Source organism: Centrocercus urophasianus, unplaced genomic scaffold (assembly GCF_019232065.1).
Source record: "Centrocercus urophasianus isolate 14NV4802_14NV808 unplaced genomic scaffold, USGS_Curo_1.0 seq_9, whole genome shotgun sequence".
Classification (NCBI taxonomy): domain Eukaryota; kingdom Metazoa; phylum Chordata; class Aves; order Galliformes; family Phasianidae; genus Centrocercus; species Centrocercus urophasianus.
In genome coordinates, this window is record NW_024885532.1 from 20192427 (window position 1) to 20212373 (window position 19947).

The 19947-nt window shown below is 42.0% G+C and overlaps 1 protein-coding gene across 10 annotated transcripts in view; it reads right to left on the minus strand.

Annotated features, from left to right (window-relative positions):
- Positions 1-1561: 1561 nt before the first annotated feature.
- The window catches only part of ELF1 (E74 like ETS transcription factor 1), an 86203-nt gene continuing 67817 nt past the window's right edge, over positions 1562-19947 (minus strand). For all 10 annotated transcript variants that reach the window (XM_042839365.1, XM_042839366.1, XM_042839364.1 and 7 more), the window contains 4 exons: positions 19338-19421; positions 16094-16286; positions 14528-14995; positions 1562-3174 (listed from right to left, as the gene is read on the minus strand). In XM_042839365.1, the coding sequence (XP_042695299.1) occupies positions 2559-3174; positions 14528-14995; positions 16094-16286; positions 19338-19421 (1361 nt within the window). In that variant the 3' untranslated portion in view covers positions 1562-2558. The remainder of the gene's footprint in view (positions 3175-14527; positions 14996-16093; positions 16287-19337; positions 19422-19947) is intronic.

Sequence of the window (19947 nt, forward strand, 5' to 3'; positions counted from 1 at the left end):
TCCGCGTGACGGGCCGAGGCGGCCATCGCTAGAGAGGCAAGCGCCCTTCCATAGAGTTGGAGGACCGCCGGGATAGAGCGGCGCACGAGAGGGAGGGCAGCGCGGGGCGCATGCGCGCGGCGCATGCTGTGAGGAAGTTGGCTGCGCTGTGGCGGGTGGTGGTGCGTCGGGGGTTTGCTTCCAGCCCACCGACTGAGCTAATAAAATCGTTTTGGTTTTTTTTTTTCCTTTGTGTGACGTAAAGTTTCGCCGACAAAGCTGTTATTAGCCTCGTGCTGTGTTTTTTCATGTATCTAACAAACAGACCAGCAAAACAACTCCCTCCCCCCGCCCCACTGCCATCGAATCGTTAAGGGTGGAAACGACCACCAAGGTCGTCTCGTCTGGGGATGTGGCTGCACTGCCTCCGTCAGTCAAAGCCTTCACCGCCGCAGGTATCCTCACCTCAGGCTTCCCAGAACTACACAGGGCCTTATACTGCAGAAAAACATCCCTATTTCTTAGCCTGATGAAAAGGCGAGCCTGCCCCTCCCAGGGATTTCGTCAGTCTGAAACAGAAAGTCTTCAGGATGAGAGCTGTGAGAGATGTACTTCACAGTGCTTACTCATGTTCCGGTAACGGTGCCAGCAGGGCCCAGCTGCAGGGAGTGCTGCCAGACAAACCTCCAGCAGTCAGCTGGCGTCAGCAGCCAGTTTGGGTACGGCCGGCCTTCCCGAAAACGGGATTACGTCTGTGGGTTTGCAGGTCAAAACATAACCACATGGAAGGCAGGGGAAAGAGCCATGCACTGAACTGAGCGAGGCAGCTTCAACTGCCAAACGGGGCTGCTGTGGCTGAGAAGTGCTTGTGAGATAGTTTTGATTACCTCCATTCAACTAGGCTAAGGTCTGTCACCATTCAAGTCACCTCCACTGACAACATTAGTTTTTCTAGTACCAATGTATTTAAAATTAACCCTGTGAGACAATTGCTACGTCTCCTACGTACATTTATAGAATATTTCCTTCATTTTTTACACCCTATGCATCTCACCATACTTATTTTTAATCCGCCTTCTGTTGAAATACAGCCAGGTTTTGACAGTGGTTTGAGCCAACAGCCAATACACAAGCCATTAGGCTCTCTGAGCTAAATGACATCCCAAAATTACAATGAAAATTTGGGGCTGTTTATAACATATTAGGAAGCGACAGAAAAGGAGGAGTTGAAGGCCACTTCTCCGACATGGCTCAGCTTTCATTTGAGCCCCAAAAGCACACAGCGCTGCTGTTTCAAAGGACACCATGTCATCACACGCCCGCAGCACACAGGGTGTGTTCCAGTCTGTTCAAAGTGATTCATGAATTGCTCATTTGCTCATGTCCCACCACAGACACACGTCGATTCATCATGTTGTCCTGTTTCTCAGTGTATTTTGGTTATGCACACAACGATCATCAAAACACCGTAATAATCCAAAAGCGTTTCAGAATAAGTACAGAAAAAAAAAATGTTTTTCCATTTGATTTATTTTCATAATAAACCAATTAAAAATACAAAAGACAAGAACCAAAGGTTCAGAGGGCTCCATCATTTAAAAATTTGTCTTTAAATACAAATTCACTCTGTAATATGAATACATATAATATTAAACCTCTAAACATAATGATCTTATTTTCTTCTATCAAAAATTTGTATGGAAACAAATTAGCTGAAAAAACTTCCTTATTGAATGTACATTATTTACAATCAAAAAGAACTCTTAGCAGTATTAATCTCAGAATATCTGCATAAATTGTATATATTTTTTCTCCCTCCCCCCTACAAAATAATTTGAAGTAGAAAGCAAGATTGTTAAGCTTCATAGTCACAAAATGGCATGAAACTTTTGCACCTGTAGTGATGCTGTTAGCTTCTGTAATTAAATATATCTGATGTTTTCTTATAAAATATTGACATGGCATTGTCCATTACTGAAATAAATGTTTTGTGTACTCTCAATAGGAGTGTATATTCCGTTTTGCACACACAAGAGCTTGTGCTGCAAAAAAATACAAGAGGAGATCTGGTTATCAACATGTAAAGTGGATGTAATTCACTGGTATGAAAGATATTCATAAACATTCATACACATGGAATGAAAACGTCCAATGAAAAGTAACTGTTGCTTCAAAAGCTAAGTGATACACGTACAGATTAAACAGAAAAAGGTTATAATAATCTTATTGCAATGTAAATCAGCAACAGACTGAAAACATACAGCAAGAAAGAAGTTTGGAACTTTGGCCAACGACCTCAAAATAACGTCTTCATAACATAAAAAGCACGTTTCTTCATGCCTGTATTTTGGAACATTAAGTAATACGCAGTTTTAATTACGATAACATTTAGCAATTAACAGAAAATCAAAATCTGTTCTAAAGCATGAATTCTAACAATTAAATGCAGAAATTAAGTAGCTTTTTTAACGTCTTGCTTCTGAATCAAATTATATATATATACAAAACTGAAAAGGTCCCATCACATTTATGAAAATAATCATCCACAGGGTCTTTTTTTTTTTTTTTTTTTTAACTTATTAATATGAACTGGGTTCCAATGGCTCATTTTCTTGCTTTGCTTGTATGTTAGATGGGAAACTATTTGAACTGGATACTACCATCACAAACGGCTGCTGCTGGAATCTCTGCTCTGACTGCTCAGCATCATCTAATTTGTCACCGTCATCTTCTTTTAGCACTCCTTGTACCCCAATCTGTTTGGCTTCTGTTGCTTTAATAACTGAAGTGATCACTGTGCCAGATGGATGAGCAACCACCTGTGAACTGCTGGGAGAAAAAGTTACCACAGGGGTGGTGGCAGTGAAGGATGGAGATGAAGACACATTAACTGTTCCATTGCAAATTGTCTGCACGCTGCTGGTGAGAACCTGCTGCACTTGTGCTGGGCTCAGCACAATGGAGGAAGGAGGTGAAACTGGCTTCTGAGACTGTAGCATGACATTTTCTTTAAGAACTGTCATGGGCTGTGAAGTAGGAATGGCTTGTAAAATAAATTTTTGGGGCGTTGCTGCTGAGGCTGGATCTGTGCTGGCTATCACTGTAGTAAGAGGCACCGTCTGGAGTGTTACAGTATGCAGCTGCTGATTTCCAGGAGAAACAACCACTGGAACTTGGGTTGGAGTCTGTAAAGTCCTAGTAAGATTAGAAAGGATTACAGGGTCAGAACACGTCTGTGAGGAGTTTTTAAAAATACAGATTAACTGTTGAAAAATCACTCGACATCAGAAACATTTCATTTCTCTAAGGACTGCAAAAAGGAAACAGTCACTTTCCTACTAAAAGAAAAAATGGTTTTGACCCCTGAATTCACCGACACAATTGCCAAAGTATCTTGTATGTGTGATACAACCGTAACTGAACTGCACAGCCTGCCTCTGAGATTGCTGGTAGGTCATGAGAAAACTTGGAAACTGTATCCAGGATCTCTTTCTCCAGCATCAACAAACATGACAAGCATGACTGAACATACCTCTGCTATCAACTTCACACAGTACCCAGTGTGTATCCAAACTATCCATAAGTCAGCCCTCAGTTCTCCTAACCTCTTTCTGTGTGCTCACTTATATGCAGAATTATTTACACTGCAATGGTGATGCTCATCAGGATCTCCTCAGACTCCAAGGACACACAGCTCACTGCCTGCCAGACTCGTGTACTCCTGGTTAAAGCAGCTGAACAAAATTTGCTTCCAAAATATAAGTTTAAATTGGGAATCCTTCCATCAGTTTCAGGCTGACAGACCTGTGTGCCACATTGCTTTCCATATTTATGCTGAGAGCAAAGTCAGATGATGAACAGCAATATCACCGACGCATACAAACACTTCAGTGGGAAATGATGATTTAGAGACGTGGCTGAAACACACACACTTCAGTCATGCAACATAGCTGGGTTTAAAAAATCCAAAAAATATCTAAAAGCCACAACACGCTCCCTGTGAAGCAAATAATTTCCAGTGAAGGGAGGGAATAAGGAAGCTAAGGGTATAATTGCTTTGAAATCCAACCACAACTTGTTCCAATCCACCATTCTGCCTTCAACCATTTTTTTTTCTTTCTTTTGCTTGTCCTGCAAAGTTCCAACATTCCTGCTGCTCTTCAATGTTTTCTCCTGCATGTCCTCCTCCCCTTTAAGCTTATTTGTCTTTTCTGGAACATACCTGACACAGACTGAAAGCAAAAATAACCACCTCCTAGCTTATTTCTACCTCTGCTGAAATCACTTTAGATTGAAAAACACACTTTCAACATTTGTACTTTCACGTCCATTAACAACACGCTATGCTGTAGATAAATGCTTACAAACACCATGGAATGTCCTCCTTTCTGTAGCCCTTCTGCCCATGTAGTGCCTGTTTTTTTGTTTACAGCTCCATGAAATCCTTCTTTCCAGCATTTAGCCACTGACCTGTCAGATCAGGCCGAGTGTATTCAGTTTAAAACAATGTTCTAACTATCACAGTTATAAACAAGAGCTCACCAGAACAGGCTGGACCTCCCGGATGCTGAAACTACAGGCTGCAGATAGCACTGCTTGAGACAGTACTGTTTGCTATTCCAGCTGCACGTGGAGCTGCACTTCCTCAGCGCAGCAGCAGAGGCAGGTGAAGGAACATCTGCAGAGAACTTCCCAGGTCCCCCTCATCTCAGCCCTCTGGGAAAGGCTCCAAAGTGTGCCCTCAGCAAGAGCAGCTCCAGTAACGCAGCTGGTAACAGGCTCAGTGCATTTCACTCTTCCCTTAGCACCCTGCTGCAGACCAGCCTCTCCCCACCTCCTGTGTGGCTTCATAAATAAAAGAAAGAAAATCTCTAACTGTAGCTTTCTCTTCCTCAAAAAACGATGAGGAAGTTAGAAGTAGCCAGGATTGCTGCTATAGCAGAATAAAAACAAATGGTACCACACAAGGCTCCCATGCACGTCTCATCACACAGACTATGCATGCAGGGCACTAAATTCAACGTTACTGACACTGGAGTGCAGAGGGGCAGTCAATAAGCCCAATCTTAAGCTCCTGTTTCGTACAACTGGAGACAAGCCAAAGAAGATGCTAAGGAAAAGGGGCTGGCTAGGAGATGAAGCACCCAACCAAAGTGATATTTTCTTTCTTTCCTATGTGGTTCCATGCAGCAAATGCATGCAACTGAGCTTCATTAAACTACATCATTAAGGTTCACCATGTCTGCAGAGGGCCACAGTGCTAACTATTTTAAGTAATTCCCCTGGAAGCATGACAGGAAAAAAAAATCAGAAATATCCACGTCAGAAGCAGTAACAGGAGGAGGGCACCCACTGCCTTCTTTAAACGCTATCTAAACTACCAAAGTTATACGAGCTTGCAGCAAAATCAGAATGTCACATAAATAAAAATCCATCAAGGTCTAGAGGAAGCAGCAATGCAGGTGGAACTGTTAAGAACTGGTATTTGCCATCAGAAAAACACTGAAAGTATTTGACTAAGACCATGGATACCATACCAGCTTCTTAATCCATGATGCAACCTATGTGAGCCTGAAGAATTAAGTACCCTTACAGTCAAATCAGCAGTTACAACTTTGAAAAGCAGCAGCTGATGCTGGGAGCCTGTGCTGGTGTACCATGCAAGTAGTGCTTTGGAGCTACTTCCTTGTTCTTAAGCTGTTTTCTTTTGAAGCAAAACAGTAGAAATAAAATAGTTGAAATAAAGGGGTCCAACTGTTAACTGGTTGCAAAGGATGACCTCAAAAACAGGGAACTGGATCTAACCAATGCTGGGGGTATTCTGCAAAGCACTAGGAACAACAGCTGTGAAATGACAGAAACAAAGCATTTTCTCAGCATGCTGAAGTCATTTTAGCCGGGCTGAAAATGAGAATCTACCTCTTGGTTCATCTGGTACTGGTAACAGTCTGGAGTTGCACAAGATCACATTAGATTATCAAGGGCTGAATAGCGAAAAAAGCAAACACTAAATGACAAGAAGGAAAAACAAATTTATTCATGGTAATTTATGAAAAAAAATATGAAATGGAGAAAGAAAGAAGATACGAAACAAAACTGAAGCTACAAGCCAAGCTAAACAAAGTATTTCACAGTACAACAACAAAAAAAAGGAAACAAGGCAACATTAAGAAATGCACAGAAGAAGTAAGAAAATAATTCCCTTCCTAGCATACATATTACTCAGTGTATGGATGGATATGGGGGGAACGATGGCCTTGAGATAAATGGGCCAATTTCCAGGGACTTTCCTCATTTGTTCAACTCACTGGTTACAAACAACTCATTCAATCAGCCTAGGAGGAGGAGGGAGGCAAAGGGGTGTGGTGTGCTTGTTAGAACCACTTCAAGTGCCTGAGCCAAGAGGCAATCTCTTCTACGTGAATACAGGCAATCTTGGCCAAATCAATTCAGCAGCACTACCTTCGTGCAAACCCTTCTGCAGCTGCACTCAGTTATATGATAGTCAAAGAGCCTTGTAAATACCTCATCCCAAAGCATCTCAGACGTAGCCACTGGCCTTCTTCCAGTGCCGTGCAGATGGGAGCCGCTCACCAATCAAGGTACAGAAGTCCATGAGAGGTAATAAGGTACCTGATGTCTTAATGCAAAATCTTTACAGATCCTTCTCCTGAAGGAGGGCAGAGCTTGCCTGTTCTTGTCTAGCTCTTTGTCTGGACAAGGCAATCTGTTACATCATGAGGGCAGAGGACCTAACTCAACGGAATTAAAATTCAGAAATGTTCCCACTACCAGAAACCTGTAGCAACTCCACCTCTTTTGACAGTGCCAAATACACGTAAAAAGAGCTTCTGCAGACAGCTTCTCATTGTGCTGAAACAAAATTAGTTGAGGTGACCTTTTAAGTCCCATCTGACATAAGCAGCCTTCTTCCTTCTACCACTGGAATCGTAACAGAAATTTTATTAAGTCTTCTCAGCTGCAGGAAATTCAAATCAAAATGGAAAGCGATAACCAAAGTCTTTGCCATGTTGACTCTATTATAAAAATATTCTGCCCTCTAGACTAAATGGGTTTCCTATAGACATTCAATCCAATTGCAGGAGATGTTTTCAGTTATCACATCCCTTTTCTCATGTTTCCCATCAAATACCAGACCTCTAGCAAACTTTTTACCAAGCGTTGACACTTGTGATGGTTTTGATTCTGCATACCTCTAAGAATTGCAAAAGATTGGTGGGCTATAACAGTAGCTGACATGCAGATTTGAATTGCATTCTTATTTGGGGAAAAGGATTGATTACAGGAATGCAGACTGTGAAGACAAAATCTCAGCAAGGCGTTGTCAGACTGCCTCTCTGTGCCTCTATGGTTAGCTCGAGCACACTGAATAAAGATAGGATGCAAAGTACTATTAGAGAACGCAACAGTGACATTCACTGCACAATTTATACAAGTTAACATCTGTAGATGAGACAAGATAACAAAAACATTTTGTTTGATTAGCAGCCATAATTGCATTTGCTGTGTTCAAAAGTTCGTGCGAGACCAATCTGTGTATTTTATCAGCATCAGCATAGCTGCAAGTCAGATCAACAATAGTTAGTTTATGTCACAGCCTGGACACAGAAACAGACTATGGAACAATAGCACCAAGCATGTGTTTGCCTGGCATAGACATGACTTTCAAAGGTAATTCTCTCTGCTTATCGGGACAATCCGCCGTGTTGGCATATTGATGGCTTCATCACTGTTCTTATACAGCATGCTCACAGCCAGAAAAAACACAATTCCCCTTCAGCTACTTCCTCCTCCTCTTGAATAAGGATCTTGCCACTGTGGTCTGTGCTTGTGTCACCTTCAGGATGAATTACTGCAACATTTTCTACCCCAAAGGTTGGCAAAAGTTCAAGATGAAAGCTGTGCCTGACTCATCCTGTAGCAGCAGTTCTCCAGTTCAGAAGGGAACACACAGACCGTATCCCACTGATCCTCTGTGGTCTGTATTAGCTTTTCCCCAAGTTACACAACAGAGTCAGGATACTGGTCTTCTAACACGCTCTGTCCAAGCTATCACAAAGACAACTTGAATTCTCTCTGAACTGTTAGTAATGAAACAACCTCTCTTCACTACATAGAAGACACCCCACCTTAAATCACTGCTATGCTAGATTAAAGGTAGATGGAAATGTATATCTGTTTACAGCCATAGTCATATAAAAGTGCAATTCAACGGCTCAAACCCTTATAGCCCTCATGATGTCCTAGACTATGCAGAGAAGGTAAGGACTCAGTCTTTCAGGAGACATACAGCTTTTGGAGTAGCAGCAGAATGCTCTTTACACTCAGAACAACCCTATGAACGTGAAGTTGAATCCCAAGCCTGCTTTAGTGCCACTAAATTCCAAGCTAAAACAGAATTCCTCCAATAACACATCCCTGCAAAACAAACAACCTGTGCGAGTTACTCAGTTTTAAACAGAGCAATTCTACAAGCACAACATTCAGAGAGCCTTTCTTCTGCCTTCAAAAGCCAGGTCACTGGAAAAGTTTGGAAACAGAATACTCATCCAGAGAGGCATTTTATTTTTCATCTTGTCACTGGAAACGTGTGGTGCCAAACTCAGTTCCCAGTGACACAACTGGAAGCTTCTGTAACTGCACTTGCATCCACCAAGAAAAGCAGAAGAGCTGCGAGTCTGTAATGTTAAATATTCTTATCTGAGATACTCAGTGTCCATCCTGATCAGGAAAACCTCGTTTGCAAAACCTGACCCTATCTTCCAAGCTTGAGTTAGCACTACTTCGTAGCCTTTCTGTGCTCAAATTACACAGAACTCCACAAGAGCTCTGAGCAGCTGTAAACGAAGGCACTGCCTGCATCCCACAAAGAACCTGCTTGCTTCATTGGCATTCCAATTTCTTTCAGAAATACACAGCAGCCCTGGGGACTTGCTGCCCTGCTCTGCCAGCTCTGTGACAGGCAATGCCAGCTGGCACACAGAGGGATGAGGACGCAAATCCTGCACAGCATTCTTCAAACATAATTCTTTTAACAAGTCCCTTACCAGAGAAGATGCATGTTCAGACTTCTTCTCTGAAGGGTATGGTTACTTGTTAAGAAGCCAATTGTTTTAACCTCAAAAGCCCTCAATATATTCTCTACAGTATGTGGTTAATCATAAATTTCGTTTCCCTACTCAACATGACAGAAGCAAATTGCTGCAGAGGGAAGAACATTTATTTAAATGAAGAAAAGAGCGTTCACATGAATAAAACTCTGGAGGCTACATTACAGGAGACAAATTATATGGGCCCAAGATGTTTGAGTCTCACAGCAGAGCCTGACCACTAATCAGGAAAAGCTCCTAGGGAACATTCCCAAGCTTGCTCTCCTGTTCTCCCACGAGGACCTCAACTATCCATGTGCCTCACCCTCCAAAAAGCACAAAGCAGTGGCTGCTGCTATTGCTCCTCCAGTTTCCTTGTAAATTGACAGTAAAGTGACTCCAAGCACTTTCCTATAAGCAGTGTGCATACATCACAAGGTTTGTCTGCCCCCTTTTTTACAATGGTGCTCACTTGTGCTGTGCATTTTAAATCAAGCAGACCCATCACGGAATCACAGAATTGTAGGGGTTGGAAGGGACCTCCAGAGATCACCGAGTCCAACCCCCTGCCAAAGCAGGTTCCCTACACCAGGTTGCAAAGGTCCAGGCAGGTCTTGAACATCTCCAGAGAAGGAGACTCCACCACCTCCCTGGGCAGCCTGTTCCAGTGCTCCGTCACCTCATCGTAAAGTTCTTGTGCACATTTGTGTGGAACTTCCTGTGCTCCAGTTTCTGTCCATTTCCCCTTGTCCTGTCTCCACACCTTGCTGAAAACAGTCTGGCCTCACCACTCTGCTCCCCACACCTTAGATATTTATAGACCTGGATCAGGTCCCCTCTCAGTCTTTTTCTCTCAAGGCCAAACAGACCCAGTTCACTCAGCCTTTCCTCATAGGAGAGATGCTCCAGGCCCTTCACCATCTTTGTGGCCCTCCACTGGACTCCTTCCAAGAGATCCCTGTCTTTTTTGTACTGGGGAGCCCAGAACTGGACGCAGTACTCCAGATGAGGCCTCACCAGGGCAGAGTAGAGGGGGAGGATCACCTCCCTCGACCTGCTGGCCACGCTCTTTTTAATGCACCCCAGGATGCCATTGACCCTCTTGGCCACAAGGGCACACTGCTGGCTCATGGCCAACCTGTCGTCCACCAGGACACCCAGGTTCCTCTCTGCAGAGCTCCTCTCCAGCAGGTCATCCCCCAACCTGTACTGGTGCATGCAATTATTCCTCCCCAGATGCAAGACTCTACACTTGCTTTTGTTGAACCTCATCCGGTTTTTTCTGCCCAGCTCTCCAGCCTGTCCAGGTCTCACTGAATGGCAGCACAGCCTTCAGGCATGTCAGCCAATCCTCCCAACTTCGTATCATCAGCAAACTTGCTGAGGGTGGCCACTATCCCCTCATCAAGGTCACTGATGAAGATGTTGAACAAGACCGGACCCAGCACCGACCCCTGAGGAACACCGCTGGTTACAGGCTTCCAACCAGACACTGCACCACCAACGACGACCCTCTGTGCTCTGCCAGTCAGCCAGTTTTCAACCCACCTCACTGTCCACTCATCTATCCCACACTTCCTCAGCTTTGTTATAAGGATGTCGTGGGGGACAGTATCAAAAGCCTTGCTGAAATCAAGGTAGACTACATCCACTGCTCTCCCCTCATCCACCCAGCCAGAGACAACATCATAGAAGGCTACCAGGTTGGTCAAGCACGACCTCCCCCTGGTGAACCCATGCTGACTCCTCCTGATAACCTCCTTTTCTTCCAGTTGTCTGGAGATGACATCCAGCATCAGCTGTTCCATCACCTTTCCAGGGACAGAGGTGAGGCTGACTGGTCTATAATTGCCTGGGTCTTCCTTCTTGCCCTTTTTGAAGAGCAGAGTGACATTGGCTATCCTCCAGTCTTCAGGCACCTCCCCCATTCTCCAAGACCTCTCAAAGATGACAGAAAGTGGTTCAGCAATCACCTCTGCCAGCTCCCTCAGCACCCGTGGATGCATCCCATCGGGCCCCATGGATTTGTGAACATTGATGTTGCCTTGGCGCCCTTGGACTGCCTCTTCCCTGACTAAAGGGAGGTCTTCCATCCCCCAGACCCTCTCACTAATCTCCAGGGTCTGGGATTCCCGAGGGAAAGCTTTTTCACTGAAGACAGAAGCAAAGAAGGCAATGCCTTCTCAGCATCCTGTGTTACCAGAACACACACCCCTCACTTAGCAGGGGAGCCACATTCTCCCTAGTCCTCCTTTTACTGTTAACATACTTTAAAAAGTCTTTTTTATTACCCTTTATCACATTTGTCGTATTCAATTCCAGGTGGGCTTTAGCCTTTCTCATCACACCCTGCATGCCCTGACAACATTCCTATATTCCTCCCAAGTGGTCAGACTCTTTTCCCATATTTCATAGGCCTTCTTTCCTTTGAGTTTGCGCACGAGCTCCTTGCTCATCCACACAGGTCTCCTGCCACCCTTTCCTGATTTCTTGCTCACAGGGATGCACCGATCCTGAGCTTGGAAGAAGATCTGCTTAAATGCCGGCCAGCTCTCAGAGGCCCTCTTACCTTCTAACACCCAACACCCACAGGACAGCTCCAAGCAGGTCCCGCAAGAGATCAAAGTTGGCTCTCCTCAAGTCCAGGGTAGCAATTTTTTGCTTTGCTGCTTCCACTCAAGATCTTGAACTCTTAAACATCATCCTGCCCCTCATGGTAGGTCCACTGAAGCTCTTCAGAACATGCACACAAACACATTCAACTGCCAGAGGTTTACGGTTGCATGCGCAAACGAAAGATAGTTACTCTGTAATTTTACAATAAAACAAAGCCTAATATATCACCTCCTAAATTTTTTAATATGCCTTTCCATCTGGCCAAATGATTTTTAAGTTTGCAGTTTGAAACTAAACAAAAATATAAGTCTGAAACTGAGCAAAAATTTAAGTTACAGACTGCATTTTTGGAGCCTGGACTTATCAGCACCTTGGTCTATCCTGGCTAAAAGCGTGGACAAAAACAATTTCTTATTTTTCAATCTCTCTGCTTAAACACCTTTGCATGTTTGCATTCTTGCATTCCTCATGAACAACATTTCTATAACATTCAGTAATTTAATTGCACTGGAAAGATCCAGTCAATGGGTCTCTTCACCCCTCCCCCCCTTCAACTGAGAAACTGTCATCGTGGCTAGGAAATACACAACTGAAGGACTTATGGAAAAAAGTTATCAACAGCAGAAACACAACTGAAGTGATACAAAACTCTAAGGATTTCACAGCTTTTATTTCATTCAAACTTCACACATCATCTACTACCTTGCCCCATGGCCTTTTGCTTACTGCCCAAAAACTCACTGTGAAGTGCTGTAATGCAATAGATTGCAATCACACCATTCTGCAGCTTTCCAAATCTTAACAACGCTTGCCTGCCTATCTAATTGGGTCTAAATGTCTTCATTCTGTTTACTGCTATCATTTTTTTTAGCTATCCATGTAACTACATAAATAGCAGTATCTACATAACAGTCCATCCAGTTGGAATTGTTTTTGATGGATAATCTAACATAGATGTAGCCCAGAGCTATTTAACTCTGTAAACTGCCACACTCTGCCCTACTGATGTTTAATAGCAATTTTCTCCCAACTTAAATGGTACTGCATAGCTTCAGTAATGCCTGTACTCATCTCCTTTCACTACTAGTTACCTACCTACGTTTTTACAACTTGCAGGTAATTAAATCCTTCATCAGCCTTGAAATTACAGGCTTGTGCAGCTCCGTTCCTAGGCTTTAAAATTCAAGTGCACACATCACACTGACACAGACTTTTGTTTTCCCAAAGGAATTTCAAAACTTTTTTTTTTTTGGTCAAATTCTTCATAATTAGAGAGTGACTTCCACCTAACCATCTGATCATACGCAACCTTTCCTTTCTTGGGCTAATTTTAGTTGATTAGAATTATAAGCGAAACACAATTTGATTTCCGCAGCAGAAAACAAATGAAAACAGATACTGCTTACTTAAAAACGACGACTCCTTCCAGTCCATTTTACAGCCCTTATCAGTAATTACATTGCTCAATATATTTATTCCCTTATAACCTTTATGAAGCAATGAATTTCACTTTTCAGTGTGAATTTTTTGCACTGCAACACGAACGAAAACCATTTCCTGGTTTTCAAAGAAAAAAACACCAATTCACCAGGCTTTTTTTTTCTTTTTTTAACCTCAAAGAAAGAAGAGAGTTTATTACACACATATTTCTTGATTGAAGCTGAAGTCTTGTGTTGTCATCTCCTCCATGTAAATGGAAATTTCAGTTTCGGCTACTTGGTTACCTCCTAAAACATTTCTTATCAGTTCTATCAGCCACTGCAGGCTGATCTAGGCAGCTTCAGCTCCTGTAGCTTAAAAACCTAGCTGGTAATGCTATTCTGGATTTTCCTGAATCGATCTTCCTTTCATTTACAAATGCAGTTCTAATAATTGACCATATAATAATTTTACAGTCTCCAGTAGCAGAGATGAGAGAGCTAGAGGTATTCTTTCAAAGCTAAACAATTATTTGATCTCATTAACATCATTAGTTATTTCCATCTGACAACATTCTATGGTTAACCTCAGATACTCACAGATCTACCGGTGGCTCTGGATGCAATTTTCAAAGGAAATAACACAGGAAGGGAGCAGGAAAAAACATTATTGACTTTTCGTAGTATAAAATGATAACCATTCAAACAGCAACTCTAACAACACAAATCTCAAGTGGAAAAAAGAACAACAAACAACAACTAATGTGTGTAATTCATTAAAAATGTGCAGCTCCTGAATTACATCCCGAGGCTTTTGTGAAACAACGAAGGTCCAGAATTACGACATGCAATTTCAGCGTTCCAGGAAGGGGAGAAGAACCAGCTCTTTTAGCAGCAATAACATGCTGAAGTACGTAACTGAGCTTTCCCCTTTTAATTGGGGACAACAGAAAAGATGAAAGAGATGACAAAATTTATAATACAAAGAATTAAGAAGGAAGAAGGCAAATCTTTCTGATGGATTATTCTAATCATACCACACGTAATTCAAAAGCAAAGACACCGAACAGTGAAAAACCAGAGCCAAGAAAATACTCTCTCTGCTGCAAGACAGAACCAACAACAGAAATTTTTAAATAGAACTTGTATATTTTTCCTCTTTAAGGGATTTGCACCAGGCCTTACCTGGAGGAAATAAGTGCTTCCCTTTGCCAACAACAGAGCTTAGGAGTGCAGACGTTCAAGAGTGCTGTAGAAACTCCCAATTAATTCCCAGGGTCACCCTTTCACTGAAATCCAGCCAGGACAGGAGCAAGCTTTTTGAAGTACAATAAAGAACGTAGTCTACCTACTCACCACCCAATGAAGTTATTCTTATTCATACATTAATTTACATTTTCTTACCTTATATTCTGAACTGAGGGACTTAATGTTTCTTCTGGAACGTTACTGGTTACAGCTGCGTGTCCTTCTGTGAGGGTATGCAATGGCTGCATTACGTGAACTGTCCGAAAAAGCTGAGTGGGATGTACTGGCTGTGTAGACTGCATTGTCCTCAAAACTTCTGAAGTCAAGCCAGGTGTTTGCTGCTGTACAACTTCTACGTGCTCCTTAAGCTTAGCAGGCTTTGAATTTCCTGTTTTTAGAACTGTGGTGGATCCTCCCTTTGTTCCTGTGTTTGCAGACGCTCTAGATCTGCTCGACTGGTTTCTACTGGCCACAGGAGTTGAGAGCAAACTTGAATCTGATGTTTCAGTGCTAGGACTTGCATCTTCATCATCTATATAGACGAGATCTTTTGGCATTTCCTTAAACTGATACACTAGGCGCTGACCTTCTACTTTAGCCAGTATTCCTCTTTGGTAATAATATCTGTTTAAAGCATACGTACATCAAGTTACAGAGTGCTTTCTGACAAAAAAAGAAAAAAGCAAGCTGAAAAAGAGAAACCCTTACCAACAGAAGAACAGTGAATAAGACCAGCATTAGCAAGAAAAAGAGGCTTAAAATAATATTTTACACGCCTCATTTCTTGACTACGAAGGAGTGGCCAAATTAGTAGCACATTTTCAATTCAAAGAACTCTTCAGTGGTATGTCTTATGGCCTTTTAATTTCAACCTCAGGTAACACTGAACAGCAAGAAGAACTCTGCCACTTAGCAACGCTGCTACAAACTGACACTCCTTAAGAGTCATGCAAAACTTGCAGGTCTCCTCCAGACATCCAGGCCTTTTTTACCCAGTCTTAATTATGCTCACTTCTCAGTAAGTGCATGCAGATGCTTCAGCTACAAGGAAGGACAGGGAACAGGACAGGAGAGCTCTACTTCTGTTATATTTACAAATACACCAAATTAGACATATTGATATGAGAGATGAAAGGAAAGACAAGCACAGCTGCTCAGCTAGACAATGATCAATCAGCAAGTAAGACTGAAGCTTGCATCACTCACACTCACAGGATTACACTTATTTAGCACAGTCTTTTCTGTATGTGGAATAAACCCCCATAGAAAAAGATGTTTTAAAACTGTACACACAAGTTCATAGAATCGCATGCAGATCTTAATTCTAAAACTGTATTTTCCACTGAGAACTGGATCGTTTGCTACGGGAACAAAAATTTTCTTAAATTCTACTATAGATAAATTCAGGACTTCTTGGAGGAAGGAGAGCCAAACTTTACAGAAAAGCCTTCTGGAATCCCCTATCTCCAGTTTTGGGGGTGACGGTGAGATACAGGTTTGGTGGCGGCACCGAAAACATGCAAGCTGAAACTAAAGGCGATTGATTTGGGGTTTAGGTTAGCAAGGGTTACTTTTAGTTAGCTGATTTATTTTGCTGGAATAAGTCCTTTATTTACCAAGCTAACAGAACCCCTTTACAGTTGTTACACAAATTAGATGAGGCATTTAATGCATGCAAACACCATGGCAACAAAGACAGCCTATTATTAAAAATGCACATACCTGAGAGCTCTACCCATTGTTTCATAATTCATGTCAGGTTTGTTTTTGTGTTTTCCCCATAATCTGGACACGGCCTTAGAATCTACCAGTTTGAAAATGCCCTTCTCTCTTTGAGTCCATTTGATATACTTAGGACATGTAGCTTTGTCCTGAAGCAGTGCTAGTAAAAACTCCCAGAGATAAATTGTGTTTCCTAAAATAGAAGTATTTCAGGAAAGAAAAGAAAAATAAATTAGTTAACAATATTTTATTCTCAATGTAAACCTAAAAATTAAGAAGTTGGTATCTTTATGAACACACTGCAATATAACGTTGAGATTAGGAAACAGTGACAGAGAGGCATGGGAAGGGAATCTCGTTAGTTATTTTAATCGGGGTGCCCAGTCCAGCCGTGGTCTGTAACCAACAGATTGAGCATCAAACTACAAACATCACATCCCAGCATCAAGATCAGACAGCATTCTCTTCCCATTCACATGCTTCCTTCATGCCTAACCCAGCCACAGAAGCAGTGACTTCAATTGAACAGGAACACGTTCTGGTCCATCCTCTGAAGCAACTGGAAATGAAGCACAGAACCCCTCCTTTCCCCCCCCCCTTCCCCCTGGGGGGGGGGTGACGGGGGAGATACTCAGAGATAATGCCAAGGGAAGCAAACCTTGGAGATAAAGTTCAGAAAACACCTCTTTCTCCTAAACTCAATGACTTGCTGGTAGACAACATTCAAACTGCATTTTATGTAGAAGCAGATACAAGCACACCTACATCTGGAAATCCAACATGCCTGTTTGCTGTTTTCCACACATTATAATCACAGATTGTGAAAAAATTACCACCAAATCTGTGTCCAGAAAACACATTTAAGGAGTCTAAGCTGGTATAACTAAGGAGATCTTTTTGCCTGCTTTTTCTAAGGCTATTTGTGTTTGATGTTCCTTTGGATAGTCACAGCTGCAGAAAAGCTTTTTTAGTGAGATGCTGTCAGACTGACGAAGGAGGAAAACCTCTTGTGTGAAATTATCTCCTCACACAAGCAGCCATGTAATACCACACAAAGGTCAGCATATGCAGATTCCTGCAGCTTCACCAAAAAAAGTAAAAAAAGATGGCCAGTGAATGAGAACGTAACAGGATCTCTTAGATTCAGCTTCATTCTGCTGTCTTCCCAACTTCCATGGCCACCAGTCTGGACTTTTGTTAACTAGAGGAGGTATCTTATAAATTCTTCAGACTCTGAAACTACCCTGTTGTATTTCTACAAATACATTATTGTCCATAGCGACATCCTGGGTTGGTCAGCTCTAGTGATGAACCAACAGGTTTGACTGAAATTTTGGTGATTAACCCAGCAAGTCCCCATTACAAGGTACTTGCAAATATTCAGCAGTGTCTCAGTCAGCCCTGACAGTACAAAACACCCCTTCAGAAGGTAGAAACCTGAAAAGTGAGCATCTCTGGAGAAAAACCCCTGGCTTTGCTACAAATCTCTTCCAGCCTAGTGGAAAATATCAGCCTGTCTGCCTCCAGACACCTGAAGGCAAAGGTTAAGATTGTTTAGGCAAGACACCGTGTCAGTCAGGAATGACAGCATTCCCAGCCAATTACCACTAATCCAGGGTGCTTTTGTTGTAGTCTAGACTAAAAAACTTTGCAGTATCAAGGCAGACTGAAAATCTGTCACTGTTTAGCCACTGAAAAATCACTATGAAGAGGACTGTCTGTGAAAGCACTGTCTGTTCTACTCACAGGCAGGATTTCTAACCTCCTGTGAGTTACAGTATAAGAAATGCAAAGAAAACTCACTATTTGCTCCACACACTGCATTAAATAATTAAATGGAGAAGTCAGTATTTTAGCACACATGCTGTCCTAAGGGGGAACAGTGCAGATACTGAGAGATGAGCAACTCCCAGGATTTTCTAGTTGCTTCTGTGCCATGGCCACATATGTTATCATCTCTTCTGCTTTGACTCTACGTTCCTCAAAAATATAATAAACAAGTGCTTGTATGGCAGTTTTTTTCATAATAGTGGCTTCAGGCAACACACTGTAATTCCTTCTGAGTTAGCAATTTTGTAAGTAGGGACAAATGTGAAATATTATAGTATATCCTTGTTATCATCAACAGAAAGTTAGATGCTTCTGCCTTTTAACTTGGCGGATGGATAGCTGCTTTGATATTTCCCATTATTTCATTTAAGCACTGCTGTGAGGTTACTCTGATGCTTTTCTTTAATTTAAAAATCAGGTCTCAATTAAAAGCAAACAAACCAACCACAACAGTGCATATTCAAAACAGCCAGCAATAGCTTTTAAAATATTTATTACTTGCAAACAGATCTTTTTTTTCCTGTTACGGTCGAAAAATTTTATTCAAAAGAAAACAGATTATTTGGTCAAATGTAGTAATTTTTAGAGTTTCAAAAGAGACTAAAACCCCCCTGGTTTTGCAGAGCTTGTCTCCTGGTGAGCACTGCAAAATACCAGAGCAGTTCAGGTGATAAAAGCACACGTGGTGGCACTTGAGGTGACACAGAAGAACTTCCCCTGTGCACAGGTGTTGGTGGCAGGCAGTGCGTCAGGCTGCAATTCACAAACCAGCCAGGTTTCAGTGTGGGCACTGGATCAACAGTGAAGCAAGCTGACCAAACTGACAGGCACTGCTGAACAGTTCACAAAAGGGGAAATTATTTATTTGTATCAGTAACGTGGCCTCTTCTCTTTCTTTTTTCTTTCTTTCCCTATTTTAACCATGAAAGGAATGAAGTACTGAAAACCTAAGCGTTCTGCCCAAGCCTTCAAGCTAACTTCCCTCAAATTTAAGGCACTGGTACTTCCCACTGGCAGCTGGCAGCCTTGATCATCTCTCTGTGCAGAATTAGACACATGCAGATGGAAAATGTTTTCAAACATCATCTGTCAAAACAATCGCATCCCATGAAAGCTTCATACAATGCAAGGCACTCCCCAGGACTTCTACAGAAACACAGCAGCCTCTGTGGGGGCTTGAGGATTTTCCAAGAGCCCTTGCAACTGAAATGACAAATGCATCCTTCTTCCCAGGAACTGGGTAATTCACAAAGGAGTTTCCTGCACTGATTTTTTTACATAATTTATGATGAAAATGGTAACTACCTTTGAGTACAAGATCTGTTGCTCTATCACTGCAAACTCTTCTCTTTTTACGTGTCAATCAGAAGCAATATGCTTTATTAAAAACTTCAGTGACAACTATGTGACTTACCCTTTCCATCTTTGTTTTTCTTTTTCACAGATATGTTTGGAGTTGTTGCAGGGGACTCAGGACGAGAGGGTTTTGGCTTCTTCCCTGAAATAAACCACCAGTAAATGAACTTCAGCTTAGAAAAAAAATGGATGTAAGTAAAAAAGAACAAGGACCTAAAAAAGAATGATATTTTTTTCTTAATTCAGAGGAATTTCAATTTTTATTCATTTAGGATTTTTGTTCTATTCTGAGCCTTTTCCATTTCTACAAGAAGATTGACACCCTTATGATATTAGTGTAAAGATCTTTTTCAAGTAAAGATTTTCCAAAGCTCACCTGCCTTGGAAATCTCTGTGGCTTTTTAGGTACTCTTAACAGCACTTAATACAGGAGAGATAAGAAGAATAGGCTATCAACTGTGAACAGAAGTGTTTCAATGGAAAAGGCTCAACAAAATACAGAGCACTATCTTGTTCAGGCATCACCAAAATGGAATTTTCAGGGATAAAACAAGGTCGTCGTCTTATTTGTCTGGAAGTCCCCACTGATAGCAGCAAACTGTACTGTCACATGAAGAAAATATTTTTCAGTTCTGTTTTATCTTATATCTTTCCCAATGCTGGAAAGA